This window comes from Haliotis asinina, chromosome 2 (genome assembly GCF_037392515.1).
Source record: "Haliotis asinina isolate JCU_RB_2024 chromosome 2, JCU_Hal_asi_v2, whole genome shotgun sequence".
NCBI classification, from domain to species: Eukaryota; Metazoa; Mollusca; class Gastropoda; order Lepetellida; family Haliotidae; genus Haliotis; species Haliotis asinina.
Window position 1 is genome coordinate 31,891,515 of NC_090281.1, and position 12,226 is coordinate 31,903,740.

At 37.1% G+C, this 12,226-nt stretch overlaps 2 protein-coding genes across 2 annotated transcripts in view; both read left to right on the forward strand.

Moving 5' to 3' along the window:
• Positions 1 to 12,226, forward strand: part of LOC137273593 (dipeptidyl peptidase 2-like) — a 100,131-nt gene that overhangs the window by 56,256 nt on the left and 31,649 nt on the right. The gene's annotated exons all lie outside the window — the stretch shown is intronic.
• LOC137273596 (probable G-protein coupled receptor 21) lies at positions 3,915 to 5,042 on the forward strand. Its single transcript, XM_067806352.1, has one exon. It carries the CDS (start codon positions 3,992 to 3,994, stop codon positions 4,940 to 4,942), a length of 951 nt encoding a protein of 316 aa, XP_067662453.1. The 5' UTR covers positions 3,915 to 3,991; the 3' UTR covers positions 4,943 to 5,042.

Consider the following 12,226-nt stretch of genomic DNA (forward strand, 5'->3'; position numbering starts at 1 on the left):
ACTAAATTGTGTGCTGGAGATTAGGTACCTTACTCAAATGTGTTCAAGGCCTGGAGGGACTCAACGCAACAAAAGTACTAGAATCAATACTTCACTGAGGAAGTGTAATAAAAAATATGACATGTATTAGATGTGAAACCTGTACCTTTCTACTAAGTTTCTTCACAGAGGTTTCAATCATGCCTCAATGGTCTGATGAAACAGCAAACATGACATATCACATAACATCTCTGTTGATGACGTACAGAGTTATGTACAGAAGACAATTATTGAGATATGAACAACAAGCAATGTATTATCAGCTGATACTTTCAGAGGCATGGTTGTCATTATAAAGATACCCGGCTTATACAGGATTGTTGGTCGAAAGGTTGAGCAAGCCCTCATTACTATCATAATATAAAGCTTTCCAACCATTCTGGCTCACACTGAAAAATTGACTTGCTGTCAGCCTGCCTTTGAACTGACTATGTAATGGTTACAGAACTGTATAGATAATGGGTGTATTCCATCTGCTTTAGTAAATCCGCACATGCAGACAAACAATCTGTACAAGTTAAGTAGAAGTAATTAAATATTGGGCCCCATTCCTCAATGCAACCTGCATTGCTCCAAGCACATAATCATATTAGCCAGCACTCATGAAAATGAAAATGTATTCTGAATTCTCAACTCCCTAGGGAATATCCAGCATACACCGAAGACACAAGCTGTACATTTTAACAGCACAGACTGCTCCAAGCATTAATCATTTCAGTCAGCACTCAAGTCATATATGACAATGTATTCTGAATTCTCAGCTCCCTGGGGAATATCCAGCGGAACACCTAAGACTCACACACAAATTCATGAGTACATATTCATCCATCTGAATTCTGGCAGTGACTGATTCAACTATCTGGGTAATTTCTCACTGCAGTGGTTGCATGTATGGAGACCATTTCAGCAAGCTTGAGAATGCTGAGTTCTGCATCAACTGGCTGTGATACAACCGTTTGACATTCATCACGTTTCAGCCTACAGCTTCATAAAGGTCAACATTTCAATATGGGTAGGGTATTCGATAAAACAACCCTAATATCATGTTTATATCTGGATCAGCATGAATGCAGTTACATCAGAAATCCTTTAAAACTACTTCTAATCCCGTAATGTGAAATACCGTCATCATCAAACTACTCAGCCATAACTCTGTAAAATGTCAATTATCTAGGTAATTGTATATTGACGTGCCAGTCCATGTAATCGACATATGGATGTCAATGTCATGTGCAATTATTGTATTTGACACGCCATGTTGCCTGGCAGATGTAGCCTTTGTGAAATGTCCATTACTGATTACTGTCTGAAAGAGATTGTTGCATTCGGAACATTCATTTGAATAAAAGGGTTTATTGTAGTGTCACGAGGGTGATGTCATGCAACATTCTTATTGTTGTTTAATAGCGAGGTCATGCCGCCATGTTAATTGACATCCGTCCTTAACACAACCTGATATGTAAGAGACTGGGTTTGGCCAGTGGCAGCTGGGTCATGTAAGTTGACAGCCATCAACAGCAACATATTCTTAATTATCCAAGGTTAGATGTCAATCTTGGGGCAGTGGGTAGCCATGTTGTTAAAGTGTTCATTCGTCAAGCTTAAGACGAGGGTTTGATTCCCCACATGGGTACAATGTGTCAAACTGATTTCTGATGTCCCCCGCTGTGATATATTGCTGGAGTATTGCTAAAAGCAGCATAAAACAATGCTTACTTACTCTGATTTAACTTACAGTGCAATGTGGAAGGTGACAGACTTTGTCCAACCTGTAGATTAATGGAGCTACAATCACCCTTTTGCACTTTGATTGCTGTGTACAACTGAGTCAGTACTAAAGAATGGATTGAAGTGAATGTCAAACATGACCTTAAGGGTCCTGATCCCAACAAAATGTCAACTTTCAACTATCTAAAGTTTCAGAAAGATGAGAATTTATGGATATCAACCTATTCTTTATTTGAAACACAGTGTGGGAGCATATTCTCTGTCTTTCATCAGGTGAAATATCTGCTTGCTCAGTCATCATCAACTCACATGATGAGCAATGAACCATGTACTCTAAATCATTGTGTTTTTCAGAATTATTGACTTGACATCCTTAAATTACGCTAGCTATGTGCATCACATTCAGATGCTATTCAGAAACTTGAAAGGATTCTGACTTCCTAGTTGTAAATTGATGAGTAAACAAGTTATGGCAGTCTTAACTCAAGGAGTCGTTTTAGTTGAATGGGTGAATTGTGGCTCATAGTATCAACCACTGGTTTCCCATGGCCAGACTGTATATCATCAGTGGCTGTGGACAAGTTTTGACAAAAATTAGAAATTAAGAAGGATTTCATGATTAAAATAGTGATAGACTTAAAATACTATAGATGTGGTATCTGTTTATCCTCTGAACAGGACAAATAGTTTTCCAATGGTTTTGTTAGATGAACATTCTGTTGATTGTTATGAGGCTGGCTGCATTAGAATTAATGTCATATGAACTTCATTCAGTTTGTTATATAAGTTTGGTTTTGTTGGTTTTGTTGATGAACTTCATTGGGTTTGTTATGAGGCTGGTTTTGTTGATTAACCTCATAGGGTTTGTTATATTATTTTTAAAGGTTGGTGTTTTGTTCATGAGATTCATAGGGTTATAAGGGGTTTTTGTTTGTTAATGAACTTCATTGGGTTTGTTATAAGGTTTGTTATGAGGTTGGTTTTGCTGAAGAAATTCATTTGGTTTGGTCCAGTTGTCATAGTTAAAGATGCAGTCACTTTTCCTTGTTGTGCCATGAATAGGTATCCTCAAATGTTGCAATCTTATTGTGTTAGACCAACTGAATGTCATTTTTCATAATGACAAACCTAAACTATTTGTGTTTATGTACAAACATATTATTTGCAAAGGTTATTGCAAATTTGATTCAAATGCTTATGACATCATTGTTATGTTTGATTATTGCATCCCAAATTACAAAGAAAAACTTCATCTAATTTTTGTAACCATTTTCCCAAATATTAAGAAAACAGTTTCTTTCTTTAAAAAAAATAACTCAGTATATGTAGTAATATAATTTAGAACTGAGGTAACGGCACATTTATCTAAGAAATGACATGAGAATAATATGCAAAGAAAACTACCGTCTATCAAGTGTCCACATATTTCAAGTGATTTTATTGTTATCCATTGGAAAGTGTAACAGATTGAATGACGTGATGATATCTTGTAATTAATCATGATTAATGATTGATGACAGCTGATATTTATGGCCTTATCAATTGCAGATGGTGACAAGACTCTCCAGATGAAGAGATAATTCATCGATTTTGTCAAGTGAATGATACAAGGAATATATGCATGGATCCTCCTAGAACAGGATTCATTAGTGATGAACAAAAAGGTTACAGAGAATCCCAGAATTGATGATTGACCCATGGTGAACAAGATGTGTGAATGACTGAGGGATGAACAGATACAGAACTGTGCGAGAGCTACTCCAATATCTACTTTACGATATGGTTTCAGTGCCAGTGAGTGTCACTGTTCTGGATTAACCTTGGAATATATACAAACCATTCAGAAATGAATTTTTGTGGATTTACAACAGTGTATTATTAGAGGACACTCATGCATGGATTGTTATAGTTTAAGCCTGAAAATATCTGTAGGAATATTCATCCTGCCAGCGTTTCTGTTGTGAGTTTACGTAATTATTTCTACATCTGTTGCGTTGGCAACCCGCAGATAGACAGACCATGAAGTCGTTGCCTTGGGCTCAGAAACTAATTGCTGCTGTCGTCTGACATTTGAAAGTGTTGAATTAATTTGTCAGCTTGTAAAGCTGTGTTGTGTTAAAGCTGTGTTCTGTTAAGCTGTGATCTGTTAAAGCTGACTATGTCCAGCTCATATCTCTCATATAACTGAGGTGTACATTCCCAAAGGAACTGACAGAGCTTCAGGATGTCTGAAGCAGTGTTTACCTTCGAGACATTTGTGACGATATTCCTCACACTTGCCATCATCTGCCTCAACTGTTTGATCCTTATGGTAGCATGCTGGACGGAATCTTTTAGAAATGTCAACAAGTGCTTCTTGTACTCGCTCATTCTCAGTGACCTCTTTCTAGGATTGTTTGTGACCCCGTTTGCAATATTCAACTCCTTGTACAAGGAATGGGTGTTTCAGAATGACATTTTCTGTTGCATCGAAGCATATCTTGTCGCCATTTTCCTCATTGCCGGACTTTACTCAATGGCTTGGATTAATGTTGATCACTACGTCGCAGTGCGTAAACCCGAACGTTACGACATCATGATGTCAACACCACGCTCCTTGTGTTGGATCGGATTCGCCTGGGTTGCAGCGTTCTGCTTCAGTTGTCCCCCATTGTTTTCACTTAAGAAGGCCAAGTATTATGCAGAAACTTTCGTTTGCATTGTTGATGCAAAGAACCAACAAGCATACTTCATAACCGCCGGTCTCTTAGTAACTGGACCCGCAGTAATAACACTTATTGTAACAAATGCATATCTTTTTACCAAAGCCTTCAAGGGTAATATCCACCTATATGAACGAGTGTTTCGGGACAGAAAAACACGACCATGGAACTATCATATTAACTTTGTAATTTCTCTAGTGTATTCTTTTTGCTGGTTGCCATTTTGTATCCTTCGTCTTTATGAAGTGAGCACCAACTACGCTGGCTTGTCCCCTGGACTGCTGCATTTCTACTTCCTGTGGCTCGGCTTCAGCAATGCTTTCTTGAAGTTCTTCATCTATCTGGTAATGAGTCAAGAATTCAGACAAGGAATCAATGAGATATTTTATGCGCACAGTCTGGACTGCGCCTGTGTAGGATGCAAGACTTCCAATGATATGAACGTCAACTTTATCACCATAGCGGAAAAGTAGCTACTGTTGATTGATTAGGAGAGATTTTATGTGATAATGTCGGAAACAGGATCAAGATCCTGGAGACCGAAAGCGGAGATTGATTCTCGATTTTCTGGGTTTTTTTCTTGTGAACAGTTCTGTTCTGTACAGGGTCTAAGGTGTACAGTTTCAAGATTCTGTATTGTGAATGCATATGAAACTAAGAGCATATGTTGAGATGTGCATATAATCAAAACAACAATGTGATCAAAATGTCAGCAGTTGGACTTGTTTCATCAACAAGGGATTATGGATGGCCAAAGTGAATAAGATGTAAATTTTGTGTCGTTTTTAGAAAGTCAGCAAAGTGAGACAGTGGATATTTGAAAGGAAATTATATCTTGTTTAATAGCATCTGTGCTGTGGACATGAAGATTCAAATTAGAATTGATCTTCAGCTGTCCATGCTTGTCATTGGGTGATGAGGTTCGCTGACTTGGTTGACACATGTCATCGCATCTCAGTGCTCAAGCTGTCAACCCCTGGATTATGTTACAGACCACTATCACATAGATAAATATTGTCAAGTGTGGAATAAAACAACAAACAATCCAAACAAACACAAGTATGAGACACTTTGTAACCACTTTGTAAAAGAGACTGAGTGAGGTTAGTTTTACACCACTTTTAGCAATATTCCAGCAATATCATGACAAAGGACAGCAGAAATGGGCTTCACATGTTGTACCCATGTGGGAATCAAACCTGGATCTTAGGCCTGATAAGTGAACGCTCCATCCACTAGGCTTTAAACCCCAGGTGAAAGAGACTGAATATACTGCACATCTGTTTTGACGTGATAGAATTTTCATTCAGCAAATAAGCTTTAAGCATTTTACTCAATTATTCCTCAAAACATCTTCAAGATCAGTGTGTAATTAATCTCCGTAAGTGATCCTAAAGAGACAGAAACTCTGCATCAAAGTCCTTATTTTCTGGGATATATACCTGGGGGGCCCAGTCTTTAATGTTTTCTGTTGTCATATTGAAGACCCAGGTTTGATTCTCCACACGGGTAAAACATGTGAAACCCATATATGGTGTTCCCTCCCGTGATGTTTCTGTAATATTGTTAAAAACAACATAAAAAACATACTCCCTTACAAAAAAATTATTTTAGCATTTTAACCAGGTGTTTCTCTTGCAACAAACTGAACTCATATATAGTTTGTATAAGCTTTCTCAGGGCTTTATCAATAGTTTGTCCAGGGAGCCAATTACAGCAAATACAGAACAATACTTCCTGTGTCTGGTCTGTGATGATATCCTAGCCTCACTGTAAAGCTGGGATATTCAGAAAATAGATTAATTCATCTCTATGCAGTATGGATTAGTTGTCTAGCTGCAGTATAATATTCAATGTGACAAACACTCTGAAAAGCCCACAGAACATGCTCTGAAAGTAATTAGATGTCAACATCTTTGTGTGTAGCTCTGGTCAAATTTTGAAATGTGTCAGGAAGGATGTGATGCTGATTAATTGAATTATGATCTGAATTTGTCCAACTATTGATCAGCTGCAGTCTGGATGTGATCAGCTGTTGATAAGCTATAGTCTGAATCTGATCAACTGTTGATAAGTTACAGTCTAGATATGATCAACTGTTAAGTTACAATCTAAGTCTGGTCAGCGCTTGATAAGTTACAGTGTGGATCTGATCACCTATTGATAAGTTACAGTCTAGATCTGATCAGCTGTTGATAAGTTACAGTCTAGATCTGATCAACTGTTGATAATTTACAGTCTAGATCTGATCAATTGTTGATAAGTTACAGTCTAGATCTGATCACCTATTGATAAGTTACAGTCTAGATCTGATCAACTGTGATAAGTTACAGTCTAGATCTGATCAACTGTCGATAAGTTACAGTCTAGATATGATCACCTATTGATAAGTTACAGTCTAGATCTGATCAATTGATAAGTTACAGTATAGATCTGATCAACTGTTGATAAGTTACAGTCTAGATCTGATCAACTGTTGATAATTTACAGTCTAGATCTGATCAATTGTTGATAAGTTACAGTCTAGATCTGATCACCTATTGATAAGTTACAGTCTAGATCTGATCAACTGTGATAAGTTACAGTCTAGATCTGATCAACTGTCGATAAGTTACAGTCTAGATATGATCACCTATTGATAAGTTACAGTCTAGATCTGATCAATTGATAAGTTACAGTATAGATCTGATCAACTGTTGATAAGTTACAGTCTAGATCTGATCAACTGTTGATAATGTACAGTCTAGATCTGATCAACTGTTGATAAGTTACAGTCTAGATCTGATCAACTGTTGATAAGTTGCAAGTTAACATCAAACATAATAAGATGGCCTCACAAAATATACAAAGTGTATGTTCAGTATGAGCCTAAGATGAATCCTGAATTCACTCAATACATTTCACCTCAGTCATATTCAGTATTGGCCCAAGATGGCCTCCTCTCATCACTCAATAATTTACTCAGCAGACATATTGAGTACGGGCCCAAGATTTGTCCTGGGATGAGTCACACCACAGACATTTCAATATGGCCCAAAGATTGGTCCTCAAGTCACTCCATAAACAATCCCAGTCATATTTAGTATAGGGCCCAACAAATAATTTGTGCTTGGTATAATCTCCAACACCACCTCAGTTCCTTACAAATGGATTTGGCACCAAACTGGCAGACAGAATTCATTGCAACTGATGTCTTTCAGGGAAACAGTCTAACCAGCTTCTGTGGCCAATCATGTAAGAATGGTTAGAAAAGCACCATGCAATTTGTTACAATAACATCTCCAATGGAAGTCTGGTTTAGGTGATGAATGATTATGTTAATTAATTGTTTATTCCAAACTTTATAATTACAAAAATTTAATAGTACTAAGTTTGTAACCTCCTGTTTGCTCCTGAGTGGAGAATAAATGTTGTATTCAAGTAAGTGGCCATATGATCAAGGAGGTGTGGTATAATGAGGAGTAAAATTTTACTGTGACAATGACCTTAATCTTTGGGGTTGTGGGGGTAGCCTAGTGGTTAAAGCATTCAATCAGAAGACCCAGGTTTGATTCCCCACATGGGTAAAATATGTGAAGCCCATTTCTGGTGTTACTGCCATGATATTGCTGGAATATTGTTAAATTCAGCATGAGACTAAAACTCACTCACTGTAATCTTTAGTCCAGACCAAGTATCTCCAAGTCTTCTTCAGTTAGCTGTGCACAGTTGCATCTTTTGGACAACCAGAAACCTTTGATCATGGGTTTGAATCCTGGAGTGACTGTTAATATTTCAAGGTTTGTCAGTGCCATACCTGTACTCATAGAGTTTCACCACTCAGGCATTTTACTCTTGGGGCAACAGGGTTCACTTATTACACTGAAGGCTAGGGTTCAACTTCCCACATGGGTTCAGTGTATGAAGCCCATTTCGGGTGTCCTTACTGTGATAGTGCTGGAATTCAGCTGAAAGTGGCGTAAAACTTCACTGACTCACCAAGTGGCTAAAGCATCCAGTCACGTCAAAGACCAAGGTTCAATTCCCTACATAGGTACATTGTCTGAGGTCCATTTTTCAACTCAGGTGTCCCCCTACCTTGATATTGCTGGCATATTCCTAAGTATAGGAGAAAACACACCTCCGAGGTTTTGGTAGACAATGTAAAACCGGAGGAGGAGGGATTTCCCATCCCTGATGGTTTTACACTGTCTACTAAAACTGAGGAGAAATGTCTTCTCTAACATATATACCACCAATGATGGGTAATTACAATGTAGATGATCATTTGATGAAGCTGTATAACAATTACTGAAGCACACGTAAAATCAGTTTAATGACAGTTACTATAAATAGATGATTCCAGCCCACTTCCTTCATTGGCCCGGTGGCCGTGTGGTAGAGCATCTCCCTACAATTCTGAGAGTTGCAATTCCAGTCTTGCCAGGAAAAACATTTGCACTTTGAGCTTAATTATGAAAGATGTTTTTCAAATTGATTTCAAACACTAATATATCAATTGAATGTTGATATTCATATACAGTTAAGAAAAGATAATTGCAGAAAATAAAACCAGGAAAGAGGTCTTACTAATTACTAACGAAAAGTAAAACCTGTCCCTACAAAACAAAAACCTCAAAAGCGGTTATTCTTGGAAAACAATAGATGACCTAATATATAGTGAGAAGCACACTTCAGGTTTATGTAAGTGAAATAAAACCAAACTCACTGACTCACTATCCACTTTCATTAAGCTGTCATGCCGCTGCATAACTGAAATGCGATTCCATGCGGCTTTAAAAACAGGTCACTCACTCACTCACCCAAGTCTTGTCATTCATTGATCTTTGTTAATGTTCAGCTGTAAAATAATGCTGATTGTTTTCTCCATAGCCAAGTTGTTATTGTGATATTGTATGCTGAATTATGCGATTAAAGATGCTTGTTGTTAGTGAATATGGTCCAAGTGTTTTGTTTTTGTACATGTTTAATGCTGTATGTCAAGACAGGAAATAATATATGACTGTGGTCTCTGGAAGTAAGTAAGGCAGTAAATATACTGAACAGGAAAAGAAATGCAAGTTTCAAAAATATGAAATTTAAAAAATGTAAGTGTTCATATTTATGTCTTCCGTTTATAATCTTGACAAAAAGCATTGTGTTTCTTTTGCTGTTCAGTGTATGAACATTCTTGGATTACATTTTGAGTAAAATTAATAGCTAGATTACAACACGTTGTATTACGTTGCAAAGAACATGTTGTATTACGAGGTGATGTAACAACAGGATACATGTGTAATTCAATGTGGATGTTGACAGTATTTCCAAAGACTGAAGATGTAGGTCGAAGGCTGATGGTTCAGCATATGTATGGAACAATACCATTTTGACCCCAGTATTAAATGTCAAGTTAGCACTTTGGCTTATCTATAAGATCAGCCTATGTACAGTCATATACAGCACACAACATCCTTATTGAATGAACACCTAGTTATGTAGGGGATCAGACATGAACTAATGCTAACAACAGCCCATGGGTTTCAGATGGTTCACAATATCAGAAAGAACATGAAGAACAACAGTTGAAGAACGCATTGTTTATGTCTGTCTGACACTGACAGTTGAAACAAGAAAAATGACCAGCAATTAAAAACAATGAAAAGTTCATGACTGAAGGTGACTTAATATAATACATGTCCCAAAACACTCCATCGAACACCACCAGCATTTAGAGAATCCAGGTGCGAAACTGTAGCAATAACTGACAGTGTATGCAAAAACTGGTTTATTCCAGATGCTGCGGAACTGCGCTTTTGGAAATTGAAAATTTGCAACTTTTCATACTTTTATCTCTCTTGACGTTACCCTCAGTAATTACATAGTGTATACTTATGTTTAATGGACAGTATGGCCCCATAATAAAATGTCAGTAGGAACGTGTATCTTTGTGTAAAATGTTTCAAGACCTAAATGTTGCCTAATATTTCTGGAATTTTTAGGTCAAAGTAGGTACAGTAGTGAGGATATGCAGAGTCTTCCAGTTCTCTTTGAAATATGTTGAAATACGTCAAAAATGTTTCTTAATGGCTGCTTAAATGATAAAAGTTTTTTGGTTGCAAGTAATAGGGTTCTGATGGCCGAGTGGTCAGAGACTGTTCTGAGGGTCTGAAGTGGAGCCTTATTTCTAGCAAGGAGGTCTTACTCCAAACCTTTAACATCACAGGTAATGTAGTAACAACTTAGGCTTAAAGAAATTGGCTTCAAGATGAAAGCATTGCTTCTAGACTGCATTTTAGGAGAAGTGAGCCATAATTTTTCTGGGTTGTAAAGAACATTCTCTTCAGTTTGAAAAAATCAAAACAATTTATTTTACAATGATGGACAAGAGGTTTATACAGATTCTGATATACTGAGATTCTTGAGCCAATTTGGTCAGGATTGGGGTTAATGATTTTTATTGTGGGATGCTGTTTCTGGAACCTCACCAACGAAACTGTAACATGGGGCAGCAGGTGGATTTGAGGAAGACGTCACACCATTCTCATCTACTTTTGGAGGCTTAGTTTATTGTAGGAAAAAATACATTTATGTTAGACTAATTGAATTTGCGTTCAGTCACTTATGATTCAAAGTCTGTCTAACTTTTTAAAAAGAAGTTCTTGAATTCAGAGTTTGAAATAGAATTCAAACAAAACTGTCATCACCCTTTTCAGACAATTCAAAATTTCTTCCCACATTTCATAATTTTTCATTATTAACCAACTCACCAAATTCACTAAGGAAGAAAATTGTTGGTATTGCTTAGCAGCTGCAGTGATGTGATGCTCAATGTTCACACATTAAATGACACATGATCCAGCAGTAATAATGAGCTTGTCAGAAAAGTGAACGTTGCTCATAACATCAACCTTCTGTTTTGTCATGGTGTGTCATTATGAAGCATATGCAAGGTGTAATGATCATGGTGCCTCCTAATGTAATGTTTTTTGCTAAACAACAAACACAACTCGCATACCCTCTGTAACAAGTCCTCATGGATACAACTATCAAAGAGGTGCAAACCCATGGTTTCACTTGAAATAGGATATTTTTCACAAATTATGAGTCACAGCAAGTTATATTTGATTGGCAGGGCAGTCTGGCATAAGTTGTACTGTAAATGTGTTACCGACATCTTCTTTTGTTACAGCTTAAGTACCAGGAAGTGGGCAATTTTCTTCCCCTGTTTATCTGGACAATAGCCACAGATTCATTCTATGATAAAGAGCAGAAAGAGAGTTATTAACATCCCTGCTATACTTCCCATTTGTTTCTTGTTCATGGCATTTTCAGGGACATACAATACTGAACAAACTTTATGTATAACAACTTCTTTTATTTCATGAGTGTGATGTTTCGATACAGATTCTTGTACCCTGCTTGACAACAGTAGAAGAATCTTTATAAAAATGTCACACTCAAGAAATAAAAAGAATATGTTCACCATAAAATTTGTTCAGTATGCCCAAGGGTTTACTGAAAACTGGGTCCCGGAAATACTAAACATGGATGTAAATCTTATTAATTCCAATTCCTATTGGCTACAAAATGTTGCCAATACTGGGATAATCAAATGCATGCATTGGAAGCATATATTTAAGATTTATGACTTTTCTGTTGTGATAAGAAATACAGTCTACATTCAGACAATTGGTCAGCTTATTGAAGGATACCAGCATCTTTGACAAACTTAAGGTACCGCACATCCTTCATGTTGTGCCAGTATTTGTAAGTGAGTA

What these genes read in the sequence shown, in the direction of transcription:
- LOC137273596 (XM_067806352.1), top strand. Translation starts at nt 3,992, where the DNA reads ATGTCTGAAGCAGTGTTTACCTTCGAGACATTTGTGACGATATTCCTC.